Source organism: Hyla sarda, chromosome 5, assembly GCF_029499605.1.
Source record: "Hyla sarda isolate aHylSar1 chromosome 5, aHylSar1.hap1, whole genome shotgun sequence".
Lineage (NCBI taxonomy): Eukaryota > Metazoa > Chordata > Amphibia > Anura > Hylidae > Hyla > Hyla sarda.
Genome location: NC_079193.1, coordinates 299687684 through 299712817, shown reverse-complemented (window position 1 = coordinate 299712817; position 25134 = coordinate 299687684). Strand labels below are relative to the sequence as shown.

The window sequence follows — 25134 nt, the reverse complement described above, 5'->3', positions numbered from 1 at the left end:
ATCTCTGCTTGTCTCGGAAACTGCACAGAGTAGAAGAGGTTTGCTATGGGGATTTGCTTCTAAACTGGGCGGTTCCTGAGACATGTCTCATCAGAGAGCACTTAGACAGAAAAGAACAACTCAACTTCAGCAGCTCATAAGTACTGAAAGGATTAAGAGTTTTTAATAGAAGTAATTTAAAAATCTGTTTAACTTTCTGGAGCCAATATATATATATATATATATATATATATATAACTCCTTTAAGTTCTCCATCCATCTCCACAGCTGCCCTCTTGGTCATTAGCAATGGAGGCAATACAGGATTAGTATCTCAGTAAGCTGTAGGCACTGATCAGCTGGCATAGACTTTAGGCATAATTTATGTTGGTTTCTGGAATAAATTACAGTAAAGCCATGTTGCCTCCAGATAAGCCATGCCCACTATTTACAAATTTGATAAGAGTGTCACAATTTTCTTTTTTTAGAAAGTTGCAACCTTTTATACATTACGAGGCAACGTTTTATACAAACCATTGTAAATTCCCTTTACATGTCTTAGGGTATTCACATTTAGCTTTTTCATTCTGTAGGCATGCTCGCCCCAAGGCTGCCTGTAGCCATGCGACTATAGATTGATCTGGACTTAATTGAAGGTCTACCTTTCAAAATCTTTCAAATCATTCACATTGTTGAGTTGCTAAATAGTACTAGTTTCTACTTTTGATTAAAGGGAATGTATTGCCTAGATTATTTTTATTTATTTTTGCTGATCACCCTATGAGTATTCATCCGTTATTAAACATGTTTTCTGTTTAAAAACGGATGTATGATAACGAATGAAATAATGGGTGCTAACTGCTGAATAACGTCCGACAAAATAACGGGCATATTAATCCGTTAAGACCTGTTATAAAATCCATCATGTACAGCCATTTTATCACCTCTCCCACGGCCAGGACTACTACTACTCCCATCATGGAACAGACTTGTTTCCATGATGGGAGTAGTAGTCCACAGGCTGGGAGAGTCTGCCGGTGGCTGGGGAGGCTATATTAGTGTTTGTACAACTACCCCCATCATGGGACAGACTCTGTTCCATGATGGGGGTTGTAGTACAGGGGCTAAGGGAATGATCGTACCAGGTCTCAATTCTGAGATCTGATGCAATTTGAAGCTATTAAACAGGGGACCGGGCGGCATGCTGTGCTCCCATGCGATATACGATGTATTTTACTTTCATTTTTAAAATTCCCCACAGGGAACACTGAATGGCCGGTGCGCCCCCATAGGTAGATTTATTTTATTCCCCCATGTGTATATGTAGGATTCCCCCCTTGCCTCTGCCCGGTCATCTTCTCATTTTTTAGCGCTGTCACAGCTGTATATAGATGCGCTGCGGGGGTCAGACATATGTCTGGCCCCCACAGTGCTTCTATAATCATATGCCTCCGCAGTGCTATGAATGAAAAGTATTCTATCAGCAGTGCATCGGGCTGGCCAGCTTCCCAGGGGCCCGCCGGTAATGTTAACCCCTCAGATGACGTGATCAATACAGATCACAGCATCTGCGGCAGTGTGGTACTTTGAATGGATGATCGGATCGCCCGCATCGCTTCCACGGGGATCCGATCATCCAGCATGGCAGCCAGAGGTTCCCTCACCTTGCTATGGCTGTCTCCCGTGGTCTTCTGCTCTGGTCTGAGATCGAGCTGACCAGAGCAGAAGATCAGCTATAACACTGATCAGTGCTATGCCCTATGCATAGCACTGAACAGTATAAGCAATCAAATGATGGCTATTAATAGTCCCCTATGGGAACTGTTATAGTGTAAAAAAAAAAAAAAAGTAAACAGATGTTATATAAAAAAGTTAAAAAAATTGAAAAATCCCCACCCCCAATAAAAAAGTAAAACATCCGTTTTTCCCATTTTACCCCCCAAAAAGCGTAAAAAAATAATTAAAACAACTATTCCCATTCAGGTATATACCTTCCTGGGACTAAGTCCCAAACTAGGGAGCCATATCCAATAAAATGTAATCCTTTATTTCCTCATTTAAATTTTTTTAACTGTGAGCAAAAATCCAAAAGAATATAATGTGTGTGTTTAAAAGCACAGTCTATCAGTTCAGTTTGATATAGAGTCACTCTCCTATTATTTCTTTTCAGAATAAAGCTGGTCTATTGGTCCCCATTTGGGATATGTTAGTCTCCTATCATGAAGTATTCATTTAACCACCAGCCATAATTTCGAGTATTCTGAACTTTTAGACTGCATTTAAAACACCATGTACCAACACCCCCCGACGTTTCGCCGGTCGCAACCAGCTTTATCAAAAAAAAAAATCCCCCCAAAATTAATAAAAAATTTATCAAATGTAAAACCTAAGAAAATGTGTTACTACAGAGCATGGCGCAAAAATGAGCCCTAATACCGCCCCATTTACGGAAAAATTTGAAAGCTGTAGGTGGTCAAAAAAGGGCAATTTCAAACATACTAATTTTGTTAAAAGGGTTTGAGATTTTTTTTAAGCGGTACAATTATAGAAAAGCATACACCATTGGTATCATTTTAATTGTAGTGACCCACAAAATAAAGAAAACATGTCATTTTTACAGGAAAGTGTACAGCGGGAAAACAAAACCTTCCAGAATTTGCTAAATTTTTTCTTTTCAATTTTCCACCATAAATAATATTTTTTTAGTTGCGCCGTACATTTTATGGTAAAATAAGTGATAAAATTACAAAGTAAAATTGGTGACGCAAAAAGCAAGCCCTCAAATCGGTCTGTGGATGGAAATATAAAAGAGTTATGATTTTTAGAAGGTGGGGAGGAAAAATGAAAATGCAATTGGCCTGATCCTTAAGTCTAAAATGGGCCTGGTTAATAATTTCTAGAGCATCAGGTCTCAGTAGTGAGACCCAGTGTGATTAATCCCTCAGCTCCTGTACTACAACCCACATCATGGAACAGAGTCTGTTCCATGATGGGGGTTGTAGTTCAAACACTAATGTAGCCTCCCCAGCCACCGGCAGACTGCCGCAGATGGGGCATTACTACCCCCATCATGGAAACAAGTCTGTTCCATGATGGGAGTAGTAGTGGTCCCTCAGCACTGCAGGAGTCTGCTGATGTCACCTCTTCTGAGCATGCTCAGAAGTAATAATGGATATTATAAACCAGGTGCAAACGGATGACATAAAGGCTCATCCGTTTGCCATAGACTTAAATGTTGAATTACGGATGTTAATTTACCCATTTCTTATGACGGAAGAAAAATTAGTGCATGTTTTTTCTTTAGTGCATGTTAGTGCATGTGTTGTTTATACTCCGCTGCTCAGCATCCCGCCCCCCGCTTGCACTGAGGGGGCATGGCATGACGTGATGGGGGGCAGGACTAGGACGTCACGAGTTCCCGGCACCGTCTCCAGCGTTCGGAACAGTCTGTTCCAAATGCTGAGCAACGGAGTACCCCTTTAAAACATTACTTTTACATTTAAAATGAAGTACTGTAAATATATAAGACATCCAAAAATTATAATAATGGAAAACAATTAGATAAGAACAAAACAAGGGTTCAAATTAGCGCCAGATAATAACATCAGTGGGTTCAAAATAACTTAACACATCATCACAAATTATGGCCATACAAGACAAAAGGCCCAAAAGAACAAAGCCAAGTTCCGATGCGTTTCACACGGAAGGTACCAGGATCTTCAGGGGACAAATACTTACAAAGACAAATACTTACAAAGAACCCATATTAATTGGACTTAGGACAGTTAGGAATAAAGTAATGAGCATAGCAAATGAAACTAAGGACCAGTAGGTGACATCATTTGTGCTGTACAACTGCCACACTGTACATACTGCCACACTGTACTACATGCTGTCCCTCGTGTAATTTGTGCTCCCTTTATGATCAAACCTGACAAGTCTATTCCTCCTGAAAATAAAAAAGTTGATGAAATGGCCCAGAAAAAAAATATAATAATTGATATACCATTTTGTGCCTACAACTGAATGCTGTGTAGTATGATTCTGCAGGCATAAACTTTTACATTTGTCCCCTACTTATTTTTAGTCTACAGGATCTTGTTAGACTACAGGATGAGACAACACATTATTTTTGGGAGTCTGTAACCATGGAGACCTATAGGTCTACACAGGAGTGGTATACATCAAAAAGTAGTACCATATTTTTTTGCCCTATAGGACGCACGGGCATATAAGACGCACCCAATTTTAAAGGTGCAAAATCTAGAAAAAAAAAGATTTTGAACCCAACAGTGATCTTCAACCTGCAGACCTCCAGATGTTGCAAAACTACAACTCCCAGCATGCCCGGACAGCCAACGGCTGTCCGGGCATGCTGGGAGTTGTTTTTCTGCAACATCTGGAGGTCCACAGGTTGGAGACCACTGGTATAGGAGGTAATACTCACGTGTCCCCGCCGCTCCAGACCCATCACCGCTCCTCACCGCTGCCCTGGATGTCGCTCCATCGCTGTCGCCACGTCCCCGTGGTGTCCCCGACGCTCCGGACGTCTTCTTCCCCGGTATCCTCGCTCTCCATCACCGCCATGATGTCGCTACGCACGCCGCTCCTATTGGATGACGTGACGGCATGCGCGACGACGTGATGATGACGAAGGAGAGCGCCGGCCATGCAGGGGATCCTGGCATGGAGCAGACCCTGAGGAGGCAGGTAAGGTCCCTCCCGGTGTCCTGTAAGCTGTTAGGGACTCCGCAATTTCACCGCGGCGGTCCCGAACAGCCCGACTGAACTGCCGGGTTAGTGTCACTTTCCCTTCAGACGCGGCGGTCAGCTTTGATCGCTGCGTCTGAAGGGTTAATACAGGGCATCACCGCGATCGGTGATGTCCTGTATTAGCCGCGGATCCCGGTTGTTGATGGCTGCTGGGACCGCCGCGATACGTGTGTATTCGCGGTATAAGACGCACCAACTTTTTCCCCCCAGTTTTGGGGAAGAAAAAGTGCATCTTATACGGCGAAAAATACGGTAGTTTTTTGTTTCCAGACTTTTGTGTAGAGACATTTCATTTTTCATTTTGGATGCAGTAGGGAATTAAAAAACACTAGCATATGTCTACATCAGCTATTTGGAAGCTCTTGCTTGCTTATATGAATAAAAGCATATTTTGTCTGGCTTTTATGAAAATGATCCTGTTGTCCTGGTCTGGTTCGCTCCTGAATCTTATTCCATCTACACTGATTCTTTATGCTAGAAGAAGAGATATAAATTACTTAATAGAAGGTTAATATCTCAGGGCCAGCTTTAAGCATAGGAACACCCACAATTATTACCACTGTTCTTACAGCAATGACACAATGACCTCAGCACGGAACATAGAGGTGGAGAATCTAAACACTACTGAAATATTATTATCTATGTGCTATAAATTTTCTTAGAGGGCTTTAAAGAAGGTTGAAGTAAACTGAATATAGGTTAGCCCTTTAAGGATGCAGTTTTTTTGTTTTTGCTTTTTTTTTTTTTTTTTTTTTTTTTTATCATTTTTACCTAACCACATTCTGTTAACCATGACTATTTCTTTAATTTTTTTTTTTTTTTTTTTATCTTTTTGGATTAGTTTTAGATGTTTAAATATACTCAAATTCAAAAGAGTGGCAACATAGATAAAAAAAAAAATGAAAATCCACCATTTTTTTTATTATTAAATAGTAAATTACGTTAATTGTATGGGTTATATTGATTGTAAGGATGCTGATTTTTCTTTATATGATATGAGTTGTATGAATATCATTCATTTGAACTGTTATAAGTTGTATTAAACATTATTAGATTATTTTTCTCTTATTAGAGAACTTTAATGTGGGGTTTCAAGGGAAAATTGATTAATGGCCATCCATAGCTTATTGACGGGGTGCCAATCCTTGCACCCCTGCTGATCAGCTCTACTGCACAGCCTCAGCACCCAAATGTAAACAATGAATGGAGCTGAAAGCCTCAGCTCAATACATTGTTTAGTGGGAGCTGTGCCCTCACTAACTATCTAAGCATCCCACACATTAGCTATAGATAGGTCATTAATCCATTTTTCCCCGAAAATCCCTTTAAAGGGGTACTTCAGTGGGAAAACTATTTTTTATATATATCTGCTGGTGCCAGAAAGGGAAACAGATTCATTCTATTTAAAAATCTTAATCCTTCCAGTACTTATCAGGTGCTGTGTGCTCCAGAGTAAGTTGAGTTGTTCTTTTCTGTCTGACCACAGTGTTCTCTGCTGACACCTCTGTCCATGTCAGGAACTGTCAGAGCAGGATAGGTCTGCTATAGTGATTTCCTTCTGCTCTGGACAGTTCCTGACATCGACAGAGATGTCAGCAGAGAGCACTGTGGCCAGACAGAAAAAAAAAATTCAAAAATAAATAAACTTCCTCTGTAGCATACAGCAGCTCATAAGTACTGGAAGGATAACAATTTTTAAATAGAAGTAATTTATTAATCTGTTTAACTTTCTGGCACCAGTTGATTTTAAGATTTTCTTTTCCACCAGAGTACCCCTTTAACATTTTATTTTTACTTTGATCTATTTAAATATGTGTTCCAATACACTACTGCCTATCTATACATCTCTAAGGTACTGTATGTCCAACTACAAGACATCCTTGAGGGGTTTTCTTACTCCAGTCTGTCACTATACGCTGCCACCCTTGATGATCACAGTGGGGTCTCAATCTAACTCCTTCCCCCTTTTTTGATGCTGCTAGGCTTATATAAAGATAAGAGGGTTTGAATGACTAGGATGTAAGTTCTGTGGTGGGAAGGTGGACAGTGGCTGTTGGTTGCTGATATTAGGAGCTTAGCTTTTTTGTCAGAGATGGCAGTACGTCATAATGATATAGAGTTGTATGCTAATACATAACTGCCAGTATAGTTCAATGTTGCAGGTAGGGTTTAGAATACCAAAAAATAATGACTTACCTTTTAAATACTGCTCCTCCACTGATGCTTCCCTGGTCTCCTGTTGGTTATTATTACTCGGCTTCAGCAATGACATGCGGTCTCAGCTTACAACCTGCTATTTTCTGTGGCAACCAATGAAGAGGTACAGCACTCAAGCTGCATTAAAATATCCAAATTCTTTATTCTATAAAGTTAATAATTATTCAGCAGAGTTAAAACATGTTTTCAAACCATGCAATTTAACGTCATGCGTTTCGAACCTTTGCTGTACTTTTTCATAACACAAAGCTGGATAACCTTTGTAGACAAAATATTTAAATATGTTAGTTTTATAATACTTTTGCAATTCAATAATATTTTATATACCTACCTGCCTTGTATTAATGCATAAATAGTGCTACATAGTTTTGTTCTAACCCTGTACACATAGGTTTCCTCTCCATACTGCAGTATTCTTTCATAGTCTAAAAACATATTGATAAGTTAACTAGCGTCCAATGAAATTGGTGTTTAAGATTAGAAATATTTCTGAATTGGAATATGGGCCCACCATGAACGGTGACAATCTCTTTACTCTGCTGTGGAATACTGTATGTTGGTACAATATAAGCTACTAGAAATAAAAAAAATAAAAAAAATGAATAAATAAATAAACAAACTAATCATTTATCTAACAACATTGACTTTGCATTCTACTATTATTATTTTTGTACAGTATTTAAGATACATACATTGTGTAAAAGATAATTGGTGATCCTGAGATAAGCTCCATTGTGGCTGTGCTTTTTCTTGGATGTGACCTAATTTATAATTAGTTCCTTTTAGTTGTATTGATGGCTCATTTATGTAGGTGATGTGTCATCTCACTCAGTGTGCTACGTGAGCCTCAGTTGGAAGGATTGTAAGCACTGGCGTTTGTTGATAAATCTTTTGTAATATGGCTTTACTGATTTATGGGAATCTCTCTTTTTATGGAATATAGATGAAATGGTTCTTTCCTTTGGGAGGCATAGATTGATGCTGTGACATGGTGTTTTACGGTGTTGAGCTTATCAGTTTTGAGTTAACCATAACTGATGCAAACGATGACCCTGCCGTCTCCATGATTTGAGTCCACAGACTCTGAGCATTAAGTTAATTTTCCCCTGGATTTCTGAGCTGCGTCCTCCTTACCCCGCGGAAACAATGTGAAGTATACAGGTTTTGACCGAATGACAGAGCATAGAGGGTGAAATTAGATGCATTAAATTAGAATATGACAAAAAAGCCTATCTAAATATCTGTCACAATTTTACCTTTTGTCCAAACCAGCAACCAGTAATGAGCCCATTGCTGAAGCTTGGTAGCCAAATGGAAAATGGAGGAGAAATGATGTTGATGCACTATGACTTGTTATGTTTTTATTCTTCAGTTGGATTAACATAGTTATTTCTAGTATTATTTTATGCAATTTTTTTATATAAATATGAATTTGTTCTATATTGACCATAAAATTCTATTGAATAAAAAAATTTGTAATATATAATAATGGTGTATTTCTGGAGTTTCTCAAAGCTCTATGTTGAACAAAGTCAGGGGTTTCAATGAGAAAGATATAGGCATCATACTCACACCTTGGTTTTTGGAAGTTATGATATTCAAAGGAGAACAAAGAGTTAACCTAATGCCATCCATTTCTATCGGTGCATGATAGTGGTAAGCTGGTTATCTCCTGATCTTTGATTACATCCTGGCTAGTAAATATCTTGTGATTAATCAAAATGGCTTGTTCTGCATGTAGTGTAAGTCACCTTCACAGATGGGATGTATTCTGTTTGAATATTTGTATTAATCCTGACTAAAATAGACATGCTCTTTGTTACTGACTTTAAATCGGATTGTACCAGCTAAACAGCTGTAATAAGAAAAAAAAGGAATTTCAGCCTCCAAATATGACAGAAGACCTACATACTGAAACATGTAATTTGTAATGCTGGGCTTTACATTGTTTCATTAATTCATGCAGTAGGCAATGGATCAGAGTAGGGCATGTAGTAAGATGAACCTATGTACAGTGCTGCATGAGATCGATGAAACATCCCTTATTAAGGAGATACACTTCTTTGAATCCCAATTATCTAAATCCATTATAATTGCCTTATCATGACACGCAGTTTCCTTTGACATGCTAAAAGCTTGGCTGCCAGGAGCACAGGCTAGAAACACAAATATCACTGTGAAAAGGTTACATGGTGTTCTATTTCAGTTTTGAAAAATCTTTGTGATTACAAAAAAAAAAGAAAAAATAAGAAAAGAAAATCGAACATGAACTGAACATGCTATTTTCTTAATTAAACATCTTTTCTATTAAACCACCAGAGGTTTAGGGAATCGGTCCAGTTAAACACAAGTATAAAATAGAAATAATATTAATAATTACAACTCACAATAAAATCACACATTTATGTCTTTTTAGGAAAGGAAGAGAACCCCCTTTGAATAATGGATGGATCCCATTCATTGGTTTAGCTTACCAGTTCAGTAAAGATCCTTTAAAATTCCTGATCTCTCAGCAAGAGAAACATGGGGACATCTTTACAGTCTACCTCGCAGGTAAGAAATATTATATGAATGACATCAGATGTAAAATTAAATTTACGTAGGCATAAATATATTTCACCAGGATTATACTGTATAAAACATAGCCACTTGAAATAGATATTTCTGATGGAAAAGACAGTGAAAAAGTATGAGAAATATCTACAACTTGAAATGTTATTATTATGTGGTGTTTGATTCTTCACTGGTTAATACATTCAGTTCTAAATTTAATATTGATATTTATGTTGATACTTGATAAATCTTAAAGTTTACTTTACTGTTGCAATACAATTCAATTTCATCATGTATCTTAGTATTTATTATATAAATAGAATTATTTATAACTTATAACTTAATAAAATCCCGAATTAAAAAAAATGTCATCAGAAATGAATCTCAAATGTTAGTTTTTATTATTATTTTTATTTACGGTATTTATTTTCTGTGTTTTTTTTTTTTTTGTCATTTCAAGATAATCTCAAATATATATAAAGTGAAACATCTGGGGGTGTTTATCCTTGAGTTTCATAGGCTCCACATTTGTCTGATTGAGTAAAAACAGATATTTTCTAGATAGAGCGTTGATCATACACACCATGGACTATAGTTTATGTATTTCTTGAGCAGCTTTCTTACTCTGATGCTGGTCCTGTCAACATATTGGATCAATAGTTATTGTCTTAATTATCAATCTCTAAAGTAGTTCATTTGGAAAATGCAGAACGATGCATAGAGGTCCTGGCGTCGCCCCATACCGGTGATACGATTTTGCTGATTGTACTTTCCAATGGGATGAGCAAATGATTGTCATTGTGAGAAGTCTCAAGGGACATGGATGTCATCTTAATAAAGAAATTAAAAAGCACATCTTTCCATGAGAAACAATGTAAATTCCTGACCTGTCGTGGAAAATAGTTCTCTAATTGGTTTTGTGTGGTGGTGCAGCAGAATCATTTTCCCCAGACGTCATCCCCGCGAAGCACTACTGTACATCATTGTCAACAGTTCACTGAAATCTTCCTAATAAGAGACCGATTACGTAAATTTGATAGGCCTAAAAGAACGAGCGAGGTATAGTATATGATAGTATCTCCAGAGACATTATTTTGTATAAGGATCAAGACAAAGTAGACAGCTCTAAATATCTTCAGGGATCTTACAGAGTCTTTCATCTTGTCCTTTGTAGAAATGACATAGCGCATATGGGATTTTTTGGAATGAAGTATTTCAGCTTAGATTAGCCTGGATGACTCTTTCCTAGGAATGGTCTTCTATAGAGAGACTACTGTGGATGGCCAGCACAGTACCTGGGAAGCGTTTAATCCTACCAGTCTGGAAGCATTTTTAACCCTAATTGGTGTTTTTGTAACAAATGAAGCAGAAAGTTATTGTGTTTCTTTCCTTTTGGTTCCATCCCTGCACTGCAGGGTGAAAAACAAGAATCATAGCTATACATAAGCCCTTTGTGACTGACCAAAATTATAGAAATATATATATATATATATATATATATATTAGAAAATAAATAAAATAAATATGATCATTTGCCGATTTTATATATATATTTGTGTGTAAGATTGGATGTTTCCATACATAATAATAACGATAAAATAATAGTAGTAATGGTGGTAGTAGTGGTAGAAAATAAGAATTCATGACATAATATATTATAAAGAAATCTTAAAATTGAATGATATGTTAAAGCAATTTTTTTTAAAACATTAGTGCTTTAATCATTTTGAGTTCAGGTGAAAATTGCATAAAATATTAATATATATTGTGTTGTTTGTGTTCTTTCTGTCTTTAATTCGAATGGATCTTTAGTTTTGTTACCCATGCAACATTCTTAAAAGGTTTTGGGTGGAATTATTTCTGAAACAGGGTATATCAGGGTAGTCATTGGTGGCAATATTTCTAAGATATGTCTTTAACCCCTTAAGGACTCAGCCCATTTTGGCCTTAAGGACTCAGACAATTTAATTTTTACGTTTTCATTTTTTCCTCCTCGCCTTCTAAAAATCATAACTCTTTTATATTTTCATCCACAGACTAGTATGAGGGCTTGTTTTTTGTGCGACCAGTTGTCCTTTGTAATGACATCACTCATTATATCATAAAATGTATGGCGCAACCAAAAACACTATTTTTGTTGGGAAATTAAAACAAAAAACGCAATTTTGCTAATTTTGGAAGGTTTCGTTTTCACGCCGTACAATTTATGGTAAAAACGATGTGTGTTCTTTATTCTGAGGGTCAATACAATTAAAATGATACCCATTATTATATACTTTTATATTATTGTTGCGCTTAAAAAAAATCACAAACTTTTTAACCAAATTAGTACGTTTATAATCCCTTTATTTTGATGACCTCTAACTTTTTTATTTTTCCGTATAAGCGGCGGTATGGGGGCTCATTTTTTGCGCCATGATCTGTACTTTTGCATATAAAAAACTTTTAATACATTTTTTATAAATTTTTTTTAAATAAAATGTATTAAAAAAGTAGGAATTTTGGACTTTTTTTTTTGCGTTCACGCCGTTCACCGTACAGGATCATTAACATTTTATTTTAATAGTTCGGACATTTACACACGCGGCGATACCAAATATGTGTATTAAAAAATTTTTACGCTTTTTGGGGGTAAAATAGGAAAAAACGGACGTTTTACTTTTTTATTGGGGGAGGGGATTTTTCACTTTTTTTTTACTTTTACTTTTAAATTTTTTTACACTTGAATAGTCCCCATAGGGGACTATTCATAGCAATACCATGATTGCTAATACTGATCTGTTCTATGTATAGGACATAGAACAGATCAGTGTTTTCGGTCATCTTCTGCTCGGGTCTGCTTGATCACAGACCAGAGCAGGAGACGCCGGGAGCCGGACGGAGGAAGGAGAGGGGACCTCCGTGCGGCGTTATGAATGATCGGATCCCCGCAGCAGCGCTGCGGGCGATCCGATCATTCATTCAAATCGCGCACTGCCGCAGATGCCGGGATCTATATTGATCCCGGCACCTGAGGGGTTAATGGCGGACGCCCACGAGATCGCGGGCGTCGGCCATTGCCGGCGGGTCCCTGGCTGCGATCAGCAGCCGGGATCAGCCGCGCATGACACGGGCATCGGACGCGGTTATGCACAGGACGTAAATGTACGTCCTGGTGCGTTAAGTACCACCTCACCAGGACGTACATTTACGTCCTGCGTCCTTAAGGGGTTAATGTCTCTTTGGCTGGAGTTGAATTTCTAGATTGATCTAAAAGAGCTGCCATGTCATTTAGTTTCTTGTCAGCCCCGCTCACTATTTTTTCAGAGGCCGCATGGTCAGTCAAAAGCCAACCATTGCAACTACCCAGCAATAGCCAAATTGAATGAGACCAAGCAACACAGCACTTTTCTTTGCTCTAGTGATCAGCGAGAGTCACAGCAGCTGGGCCCCCATAATTCAGATATGTCTAGGCTGAGTCAACTTGTTTAATTATACATATGCTGGCACAGGATGCCAGCCAAACAGTATTCATTGTGTAAAGTCTACCCACTAAGCTGAGCAGATATATAAACAATGATCTCAACGGGGGAGATTCATCAAGCCCTGTGCTAAAAAAAAAGTTGCCCAGTTGTCCATAGCAACCAATCAGATTGCTTCTTTCATTTTTCAGAGGCCTTTTCAAAAATGAAAGAAGTGATTTGATTGGTTGCTATGGGCAACTGGGCAGCTTTTCCTCTGTACATGTTTTGATAAATCTTCCCCAATAAGATTGTCTATCACTATAATGAGCAATGATAATTTATGTGTTACTACATATTCCAATATAATTATTTCATCATGTCTCTATATTTAGTAATCCATTACAGGGGTTTAGTGATCCATTACAGGGGTATGCCCATCTCAGACAATCATGACTAAGAAAGGAATCTCCTTTAGAATGTGGCAGCCAGAGGTGGCTGAAATTACAGAAGCAGCTGATCACCGAGGGCTATGTTGTTCTCATAACTCTAGAGTTACAGTAAAAGCATAGCTCAATGCTGTTCCTGTGACTACTTTTCACTTTGAGGGGTATCCTGAAAACAGTGTAGAATAGCCCACTGGGCAGTTTCTATAATTCTAGCCAACTCTGCCAGTAAGTTTAGGAAGGCTTGAAGGTTCTCATTCTAAGAAGTTGGATACCAGAGGTAAATATGTTGTAATGCCATAAATGTCTGAAATTGGAATATCCCTTTAAGAAGTTATTCAGGAAATTTTAGGGTCTAAAGACTGTGGCTTCAGTTAAATGTATCGATCCTCCCTAAAGTTTTAAAAGTTTTAGATTGCCAATTACTACTTGATGCGGATTCCTAAACACACTAGAGAGTAAAGCCTTTGAAGGGTCCAAGTTCATCTCTTTATGGAATTCCCCTGGAAATCTATTCTGAAGAGCTCATGTCAATATGATAATAAAAAGATTTTTTAAGTGTGCATGTGAACTTAAATTTCATATGAAAACTGAATTATCAAAGCTTGCACACTAAAAACAACAAAACAACATATACAGAGCTGTTGTGTGCTTAATTTTGTTATCCACTTAAAGGAAACAGTCTTATGCTTAGAGCAGGACCTGTAGGGGAAGTGCATGAAACTGAAATTCAAAGTGCCCCTTTGAGTGAGGAATCTTCGTATTATATAGTGTTCCTTCAGGCCTTGCAGTATGGATAACATCATTGTGTAAATGATGCCCTGTAAAACGCAACAGGTGTGGCCCAACTGTGCCACCCAACACGCTTGGCTTTGAGCCACTTGTGAAACCATTGTCAAAGTAGCCCTTAGGGATTCCCTCTTAAACCGCCTACTGGGGACTTTGCTGCTAAGGACCATACAAGGTTACTAACTCTTAGAGTGGTCCTGGTGTGGGTTGTGGCTGGCTTAGCATACCAGAAAACACCAGTGTGAGAGACCATGGGGTCAGGCTGAAGCAAGGTCAAGTTCTGGCAGTTGTGGAAAGACTGCATAGTAATATGGTCAGAAGCAGCTGAATGGTCACGGGATCAGTGCAGGTGATCTACCAGAGAGGCAATGTGATACAGAAACGGCAGATATGTGGTTGGAAACATATGAGTAGTCAAACACAGGGTATCACACACTAAGAGAAAGACTTTTACTAGGAACCTAATGCTCAAGCAAAGGTGGAGCAGATTTGGTTGCCTTAAAGGGGTACTCCAATGGAAAACCTTTTTTTTTTGTTTTTCATTTGAACTGGCTCAAGAAAGTTAAACAGATTTGTAAATTACTTTTATTAAAAAAAAAATCTTAATCCTTCCAGTAAATATCAGCTGTATACTACAGAGAATGTTAAGTTGTTCTTTTCTGTCTGCCCACAGTGCTCTCTGCTGACACCTCTGACAGCAGAGAGCACTGTGGTCAGACAGAAATGAACTCAACTTCCTCTGTAGTATACAGCAGCTGATAAGTACTTGAAGGATTAAGATTTTTGAATGGAATTAATTTACAAATCTGTATAACTTTCTGGCACCAGTTGATTTGAAATAGATGGTGCAGATAGTACCCCTATAAATAGATGGTGCACGTAGGCGGTTGGCTATGGACAAGTTTTTCGAGGAAACACACTCTTCCTTTAACCCCTTAAGGACCCTTGACATACGCGTACATCATGACACCCTGGTACTTAAGGACCCATGACGTATGCGTACGTCATGGAGAATTCTGGCCCCTGCCGCGCTCCGGGCAGGGATCGGAGTGGGATGCCTGCTGAAGTCGTTCAGAAAGCATCCCGTGCAAACGCCCAGGGGGGTCATCAGACCCCCCCCCCCCCCCATGTCGGCCATCGCGGCAAATCGCAAGTGAATTCACACTTGCGATTTGCGCGATTCCGGGTCATTACGGGTCTATGGTGACCCGGTGACCCGGAATATAACGAGGATCGCGGTTGTCTAAGACACCCACGATCCCCCTGAAAGTAAAGGAGTGAGGTGGCAGGGGTGCCACCCCTCCTATCCCTGCTATTGGTGGTCTAGATGCGACCACCAATAGCAGATCTGGGGTGGGGGGTTAACTTTCGTTTTCCCCGTCCTGCCCACCCACAATAAGGGGGGCAGTATGGGGAAACTACGGGGAACGGCGCCGAAAATCCACTTACCCATCCGGGCAGGCGATGGAGATCGGCGGGCGGCGATGTCGTGCGGCTGGATTGTACGGAAGCCGGTGAGTTGCCTAGCAACATCTGGAGGGTACAATTTGAGACCACTATATAGTGGTCTCTAACTGTAGCCCTCCAGATGTTGCAAAACTACAACTCCCAGCATGACTAGACAGCTGTTTGGGCATGCTGGAATATGTAGTTTTGCAACAGCTGGAGGGCTACAGTTTGAGACCACTATATAGTGGTCCCTAAACTGTAGCCCTCTAGATCTTGCAAAACTACAACTCCTAGCATGCCCAAACAACTGTTTGCTGTCTGGGCATGCTGGGATTTGCAGTTTTGCAACAGCTGGAGGACCAAAGTTTGGAGATCACTTTGCAGTGTTCTATAAAACTGTAGCCCTCCAGATGTTGCAAAACTGCAAATCCCAGCATGCCCAAACAGCAAACAGCTGTCTCAGCATGCTGGGAGTTATAGTTGCGTACCTCCAGCTATTGCATAACTACATCTCCCAGCATGCCCTTCGGTGATCAGTACATGCTGGGAGTTGTAGTTTTGCAACAGCTGGAGGCAGACTGGTTGGAAAATACTGAGTTAGGTAACAGAACCTAACTGAAGGTTTTCCAACCAGTGTGTCTCCAGCTGTTGCAAAAGTGCAACTCCCAGCATGCACGGTCTGTCAGTACATGCTGGGAGTTGTAGTTTTGAAACAGCTGGAGGTTTGCCCCCCCCCCCCCCATGTGAACTTACAGGGTACATTCACACGGGCAGGTTTACAGTAAGTTTCCTGCTTCAAGTTTGGCCTGCGGCAAATTTTTCACCACTGCGCAAACTCCTAGCGGGAAACTCACCGTAACATGCTAGTGCGAATGTACCCTAAAAACACTACACTAACACATAATAAAGAGTAAAACACTACATATACACCCCTTACACTGTCCCCCCCCCCCCCCCCCCAATAAAAATGAAAAATGGATTGTATGGCAGTGTTTCCAAAACGGAGCCTCCTGCTGTTGCAAAACAACAACTCCCAGCATTTCCGGACAGCCACTGACTGTCCAGGCATGCTGGGAATTTAGCAACAGCTTGAGGCACCCTGTTTGGGAATCACTGGTGTAGAATACCCCTATGTCCACCCCTATGCGATCCCTAATTTAGTCCTCAAATGCGCATGGAGCTCTCTCACTTCGGAGCCCTGTCGTATTTCAAGGAAACAGTTTAGGGCCACATATGGGGTATTTCCGTACTCGGGAGAAATTGCACTACAAATTTTGGGGGGCTTTTTCTCCTTTTACCCCTTATGAAAAGGAAAAGTTAGGGGCTACACCAACTTGTTAGTGTAAAAAAATAAAAAAAATTTACACTAACATGCTGGTGTTGCCCCATACTTTTTATTTTCACAAAAAAAAGACCCCCAAAATTTGTAACGTAATTTCTCCTGAGTACAGAAATACCCCATATGTGGGCGTAAAATGCTCTGCGGGCGCACAATAAGGCTCAGGAGTGAGAGCGCACTATGTACATTTGAGGCCTAAATTGGTGATTTGCACAGGGGTGGCCGATTTTACTGCGGTTCTGACATAAACGCAAAAAAATAAATACCCACATGTGATCCCATTTTTGAAACTACACCCCTCACGTAGTATAATAAGGGGGGTACAGTGAGCATTTACGCCCCACAGGTGTCTGACAGATTTTTGGAACAGTGGTCCGTGAAAATGAAAAATGTAATTTTTAATTTGCACAGCCCACTGTTCCAAAGATCTGTCAAACGTCAGTGGGGTGTAAATACTCACTGCACCCCTATTAAATTCTGTGAGGGGTGAAGTTTCCAAAATGGGGTCACATGTGGGGGGTCCACTGTTCTGGCACCACGGAGGGCTTTGTAAACCCCTGACTTCCATTCCAAAAATTTTTTTCCAAAAAGCTCGATGGCGCTCCTTCTTTCTGAGCATTGTAGTGCGCCAGCAGAGCACTTGACGTCCACATGGGGTATTTCCATACTCAGAAGAGATGGGGTTTCAAATTTTGGGGGGCATTTTGTCCTATTACCCCTTGTGAAAATTTTAAATTTGAGGGAAAACTAGCATTTTAGTGGAAAAAAATAATAATTTACACATCCAACTTTCACGAAAAGTCATCAAACACCTGTGGGGTGTTAAGGCTCACTGGACCCTTTGTTACATGCCTTGAGGGGTGTAGTTTCCAAAATAGTATGCCATGTGGTTTTTTTTTTGCTGTTCTGGCACCATAGGGGCTTCCTAAATGTGACATGCCCCCAAAAAACCATTTCAGAAAAACTCACTCTCCAAAATCCCACTGTCGCTCCTTTCCTTCTGAGCCCTCTACTGCGCCCGCCGAACACTTGACATACACATATGAGGTATTTTCTTACTCAAGAGAAATTGGGTTACACATTTTAGGAAGATTTCTCTCATTTTACCCCTTGTAAAAATTCAATAACTGGGTCTACAAGAACATGCCAGTGTAAAAAATGATGATTTTGAATTTTCTCTTTCAATTTGCTACTATTCCTTTGAAACACCTAAAGGGTTAACAAACCTTTTGAATGTCATTTTGAATACTTTGAGGGGTGCAGTTTTTATAATGGGGACATTTGTGGGGTATTTCTAATATGAAGGCCCTTCAAATCCACTTCAAAACCGAACTGGTTCCTGAAAAATTTCGATTTAGAAAATTTTGTGAAAAATTGGAAAATTGCTGCTATACTTTGAAGCCCTCTGATGTTTTCCAAAAGTAAAAACTTGTCAACTTTATGATGCAAACATAAAGTAGACATATTGTGTATGTGAATCAATATATAATTTATTTGGAATATTCATTTTCCTTATAAGCAGAGAGCTTCAAAGTAAAAAAAAATGCAAGATTTTCATTTTTTTCATCAAATTTTGGAATTTTTCACCAAGAAATGATGCAAGTATTGACAAAATTTTACCACTAACATAAAGTAGAATATGTCACAAAAAAACAGTCTTGGAATCAGAATGAAAGATAAAAGCATCCCAGAGTTATTAATGTTTAAAATGACAGTGGTCAGATGTGCAAAAAATGTCCGTGTCCTACAGTGAAAATTGGTGCGGTCCTTAAGGGGTTAAGAACTGGGAAGGATGCACTTCATGGACGGGCAGAGAAATAGCAGCTAAAGTAGAGGCAGGAGTAGGAAGAACACAGAGGAGAATACCTGGGCTTGGTTGGCTGTCTGGAAGAGGATTATCATACAAATATTAAACATGGGCTAGTAAAAGCAGATTAGCAAACAATGCTGTATATGGGTTTTTTTTACGATAAAGTAGACTTGGCACACCAATCAATGTGAAGTAGAGTATTTTTATTAGCAATCCAAAATAATGTAATGTTTCGATCCTATTAGGATCTTCCTCAGACCTATGAGGAATAACAAATGCAGAATACGGTATATAATAAATGAAAAGATTAAGCCACATATTAGTAAAATCATATGTGATACTCATACTAGAAAGTAGTATTATGCAAGAAAATAATAGTAAAATAATAATAATGCCACAAAAATATGTATGATACATCACAGGGTGTATACATAATGGAGAAACACATCAATGACACAAGTAGTGTAATAAGACATAGGAGATACAATCAAGAAATACAAGCACATCATACCAATAGTGGTATAAAACTCAAAATGAATGGTATATTGACATTGAACTAATGATGGTATAAAGAAATACATAGGAAATATAATCAAGAAATATTAGCACATCATACCAATACTGGTATGAAACTCAAAATGAATGGTATATTGACATCAAACTAATGGTGGTACAAAGAAATCATGACATCACATAATATGTTAGAAAAAGGAGACTACACATCAAACAGTAGAGGCATATGTGAGAGGATGTCTGAACTCATATTCTGGGCTTACCGGATTGCTGAAGAGATAATGGTTAAGACAAATAGGAGTTCTGGTATCTGGAAATGCAGCACATAGCTGCTAGTGTCATGGCACATGGAGCAGACTAGGTAGTTTATATGGGTCAGTACAGGATCACTTCCGGTTCACTGAACCGGAAGTGAAAGGGTAATAAATAGAATAAAAAGGAAATAAAAGGAGATTGAATGAAACATATGGATAATACCTGTATGTACCTACTCAAGTAACTAGTGCGATAAGGGGGGACAGCGTCAAAGGACAATATAGAAAGACCGGCGAGCGGTGGAACGCACCATGCGTTCCACCCGAGGTCATGTGATGTTTCTGTAGCCTCAAGCGCATCAGAGACCGCCGAGTGACAGCGATCTCCGCAGCGCGCCGGGCAGTGGAACGCAGGATGTGTTCCACCGGACGGTCATGCGATAAAGGGGCAGGGGATGGGCGTGACTACAATGAAGCGCCACCGAGACCGCTGTATTACAGCGATCTCAGCGTGCGCCTTGTATGGTGGAACGCAAGGTGCGCCCACCTAGCCGGTCACATGATATGAAGAACCAATGGTGTACATAGAGATATTGTCACGATGCCGGCTGGCAGGTAGTGGATCCTCTGTGCCAGAGAGGGATTGGCGTGGACCGTGCTAGAGGATCGGTTCTAAGTCACTACTGGTTTTCACCAGAGCCCGCCGCAAAGCGGGATGGTCTTGCTGCGGCGGTAGTGACCAGGTCGTATCCCCTAGCAACGGCTCAACCTCTCTGGCTGCTGAAGATAGGCGCGGTACAAGGGAGTAGACAGAAGCAAGGTCGGACGTAGCAGAAGGTCGGGGCAGGCAGCAAGGATCGTAGTCAGGGGCAACGGCAGAAGGTCTGGAATCACAGGCAAGGAACACACAAGGAACGCTTTCACTGGCACTAGGGCAACAAGATCCGGCGAGGGAGTGAAGGGGAAGTGAGGTGATATAGGGAAGTGCACAGGTGTAAACACTAATTGGAACCACTGCACCAATCAGCGGTGCAGTGGCCCTTTAAATCGCAAAGACCCGGCGCGCGCGCGCCCTAGGGAGCGGGGCCGCGCGCGCCGGGACAGAACTGACGGGGAGCGAGTAAGGTACGGGAGCCGGGGTGCGCATCGCGAGCGGGCGCTACCCGCATCGCGAATCGCATCCCGGCCGGAGGTGGTAACGCAGCGCCCCGGGTCCGTGGAACCGACCGGGGCGCTGCAGTGAGGGAAGTGTAGCGAGCGCTCCGGGGAGGAGCGGGGACCCGGAGCGCTCGGCGTAACAGTACCCCCCCCCTTGGGTCTCCCCCTCTTCTTGGGGCCTGAGAACCTGAGGATCAGACTTTTGTCCAGGATATTGTCCTCAGGTTCCCAGGACCTCTCTTCTGGACCACAACCCTCCCAATCCACTAAAAAAAAAGTTCTTCCCCTGACCTTTTTAGAGGCCAAAATCTCTTTGACAGAGAAGATGTCCGAGGAGCCGGAAACAGGAGTGGGAGGAACAGATTTAGGAGAAAAACGGTTGAGGATGAGAGGTTTAAGAAGAGAGACGTGAAAGGCATTAGGGATACGAAGAGAAGGAGGAAGAAGAAGTTTGTAAGAGACAGGATTAATTTGACACAAAACTTTAAAAGGACCAAGATAGCGTGGTCCCAACTTATAGCTCGGGACACGGAAACGGACATATTTAGCGGAGAGCCATACCTTGTCTCCAGGGGAAAAAATGGGAGGAGCTCTTCTTTTCTTATCTGCGAATCTCTTCATGCGAGAAGAAGCCTGTAAGAGAGAATTTTGGGTCTCTTTCCATATGGTGGAAAGATCACGAGAAATTTCATCCACAGCGGGCAGACCAGAGGGCAAGGGGGTAGGGAGGGGGGGAAGAGGGTGACGGCCGTACACCACGAAAAACGGAGATTTGGAGGAAGATTCAGAGATTCTGAAATTATACGAGAATTCGGCCCAAGGTAGAAGATCTGCCCAGTCATCCTGGCGGGAGGAAACAAAATGTCGTAAATAGTCACCCAAGATCTGGTTAATTCTCTCTACTTGTCCATTGGATTGAGGATGGTATGCAGAAGAAAAATTTAATTTAATCTTGAGTTGTTTACAGAGAGCCCTCCAGAATTTAGACACAAATTGGACGCCTCTATCCGAGACGATCTGTGTAGGCAACCCGTGAAGACGAAAAATGTGTACAAAAAATTGTTTAGCCAACTGAGGCGCTGAAGGAAGACCAGGAAGAGGGATGAAATGTGCCATTTTGGAGAATCGATCAACGACCACCCAAATAACAGTGTTGCCATGGGATGGGGGTAAGTCAGTAATAAAATCCATACCAATCAGAGACCAAGGTTGTTCGGGGACAGGTAGAGGATGAAGAAAACCAGCGGGCTTCTGGCGAGGAGTCTTATCCCGGGCACAGATAGTGCAGGCTCGCACAAAGTCCACCACATCAGTCTCTAGAGTCGGCCACCAATAGAAGCGAGAGATGAGTTGCACAGATTTCTTGATGCCCGCATGACCTGCGAGATGGGAGGAGTGACCCCATTTGAGGATCCCAAGGCGTTGGCGTGGAGAAACAAAGGTCTTTCCTGGAGGAGTTTGCCTGATGGAGGCTGGAGAAGTGGAAATCAGGCAGTCAGGAGGAATGATGTGTTGAGGAGAGAGTTCAATTTCAGAGGCATCTGAGGAACGAGAGAGAGCATCGGCCCTAATGTTTTTATCAGCAGGCCGAAAGTGAATTTCAAAATTAAATCGGGCAAAGAACAGAGACCACCTGGCCTGACGAGGATTCAGCCGTTGGGCAGACTGGAGGTAGGAGAGGTTCTTGTGATCGGTGTAAATAATAACTGGAAATCTTGATCCCTCCAGCAGATGCCTCCATTCCTCAAGTGCTAATTTAATGGCTAGAAGCTCTCGATCCCCGATGGAGTAGTTCCTCTCCGCCGGAGAGAAGGTCCTGGAAAAAAAAACCACAAGTAACAGCATGCCCGGAAGAGTTTTTTTGTAGAAGGACAGCTCCAGCTCCCACTGAGGAGGCATCAACCTCCAATAGGAAGGGTTTAGATGGGTCAGGTCTGGAGAGCACGGGAGCCGAAGAAAAGGCAGACTTGAGTCGTTTAAAGGCGTCTTCCGCTTGAGGAGGCCAAGACTTGGGATCGGCATTTTTTTTTGTTAAAGCCACAATAGGAGCCACAATGGTAGAAAAATGTGGAATAAATTGCCTGTAATAATTGGCGAACCCCAAAAAACGTTGGATGGCACGGAGTCCGGAGGGGCGTGGCCAATCTAAGACGGCAGAGAGTTTATCTGGGTCCATTTGTAGTCCCTGGCCAGAGACCAAGTATCCTAGAAAAGGAAGAGATTGGCATTCAAACAGACATTTCTCTATTTTGGCATAGAGTTGATTATCACGAAGTCTCTGAAGAACCATACGGACATGCTGGCGGTGTTCTTCAAGATTGGCAGAAAAAATCAGGATATCGTCCAGATATACAACAACACAGGAGTATAGTAGATCACGAAAAATTTCATTAACAAAGTCTTGGAAGACGGCAGGGGCGTTGCATAGACCAAAGGGCATGACCAGATACTCAAAGTGTCCATCTCTGGTGTTAAATGCCGTTTTCCATTCATCCCCCTCTCTGATGCGGATGAGATTATAAGCACCTCTTAAGTCCAGTTTGGTAAAAATATGGGCACCTTGGAGACGATCAAAGAGTTCAGAGATGAGGGGTAGGGGGTAGCGGTTCTTAACCGTGATTTTATTAAGACCGCGGTAGTCAATGCAAGGACGTAGAGAGCCATCTTTTTTGGACACAAAGAAAAATCCGGCTCCGGCAGGAGAGGAGGATTTACGGATAAAGCCCTTTTTTAAATTCTCTTGGACGTATTCAGACATGGCAAGAGTCTCTGGGACGGACAGAGGATAGATTCTGCCCCGGGGTGGAGTAGTGCCCGGGAGGAGGTCAATGGGACAATCATAAGGCCTGTGAGGAGGTAGAGTCTCAGCTTGTTTTTTGCAAAAAACGTCCGCAAAGTCCATATAGGCCTTAGGGAGACCGGTTACATGAGGAAGCACAGGGACACGGCAAGGTTTACTGGGAACCGGTTTTAAGCAGTCCTTGGAACAAGAGGGCCCCCAACTCTTGATCTCCCCAGTGGACCAATCCAGGATTGGGGAATGGAGTTGAAGCCAGGGAAGTCCAAGAAGGATTTCAGAAGTGCAATTGGGGAGGACCAACAGTTCAATCCTCTCGTGATGAGATCCGATGCACATTAGAAGGGGCTCCGTGCGGAAACGTATAGTACAGTCCAATCTTTCATTGTTTACACAATTGATGTAGAGGGGTCTGGCGAGACTGGTCACCGGGATGTTGAACCTGTTGACGAGAGAGGCTAAGATGAAATTTCCTGCAGATCCAGAGTCCAAGAAGGCCACAGCAGAGAAGGAGAAGGCAGAGGCAGACATCCGCACAGGCACAGTAAGACGTGGAGAAGCAGAGTAGACATCAAGGACTGTCTCACTTTTGTGCGGAGTCAGCGGACGTCTTTCCAGGCGGGGAGGACGGATAGGACAATCCTTCAGGAAGTGTTCGGTACTAGCACAGTACAGGCAGAGATTCTCCATGCGGCGTCGTGTCCTCTCTTGGGGTGTCAGGCGAGACCGGTCGACCTGCATAGCCTCCACGGCGGGAGGCACAGGAACAGATTGCAGGGGACCAGAGGAGAGAGGAGCCGGGGAGAAGAAACGCCTCGTGCGAACAGAGTCCATATCCTGGCGGAGCTCCTGACGCCGTTCGGAAAAACGCATGTCAATGCGAGTGGCAAGATGGATGAGTTCATGTAGGTTAGCAGGGATTTCTCGTGCGGCCAGAACATCTTTAATGTTGCTGGATAGGCCTTTTTTAAAGGTCGCGCAGAGTGCCTCATTATTCCAGGATAATTCTGAAGCAAGGGTACGGAACTGTACGGCATACTCGCCAACGGAAGAATTACCCTGGACCAGGTTCAACAGGGCAGTCTCAGCAGAAGAGGCTCGGGCAGGTTCCTCAAAGACACTTCGAATTTCCGAGAAGAAGGAGTGTACAGAGGCAGTGACGGGGTCATTGCGGTCCCAGAGCGGTGTGGCCCAAGCCAGGGCTTTTCCAGACAGCAGGCTGACTACGAAAGCCACCTTAGACCTTTCAGTGGGGAACTGGTCCGACATCATCTCCAAGTGTAATGAACATTGGGAAAGAAAGCCACGGCAAAACTTAGAGTCCCCATCAAATTTATCCGGCAAGGATAGTCGTATTCCAGAAGCGGCCACTCGCTGCGGAGGAGGTACAGGAGCTGGCGGAGGAGATGATTGCTGGAGCTGTGGTAGTAACTGTTGTAGCATAACAGTCAGTTGAGACAGCTGTTGGCCTTGTTGCGCAATCTGTTGTGACTGCTGGGCGACCACCGTGGTGAGGTCAGCGACAACTGGCAGAGGAACTTCAGCGGGATCCATGGCCGGATCTACTGTCACGATGCCGGCTGGCAGGTAGTGGATCCTCTGTGCCAGAGAGGGATT

The 25134-nt window shown here is 41.8% G+C and overlaps 1 protein-coding gene across 4 annotated transcripts in view; it reads left to right on the top strand.

Annotated features, from left to right (window-relative positions):
* Nucleotides 1-25134, top strand: part of LOC130274118 (cytochrome P450 7B1) — a 279901-nt gene that overhangs the window by 154944 nt on the left and 99823 nt on the right. For 3 of the 4 annotated variants that reach the window (XM_056522037.1, XM_056522039.1, XM_056522038.1), the window contains one exon: nucleotides 9386-9522. The exons of the other annotated variant lie outside the window; for it this stretch is intronic. In XM_056522037.1, coding sequence (XP_056378012.1) covers nucleotides 9386-9522 — 137 coding nt within the window. The remainder of the gene's footprint in view (nucleotides 1-9385; nucleotides 9523-25134) is intronic. 4 annotated transcript variants of the gene reach the window in all.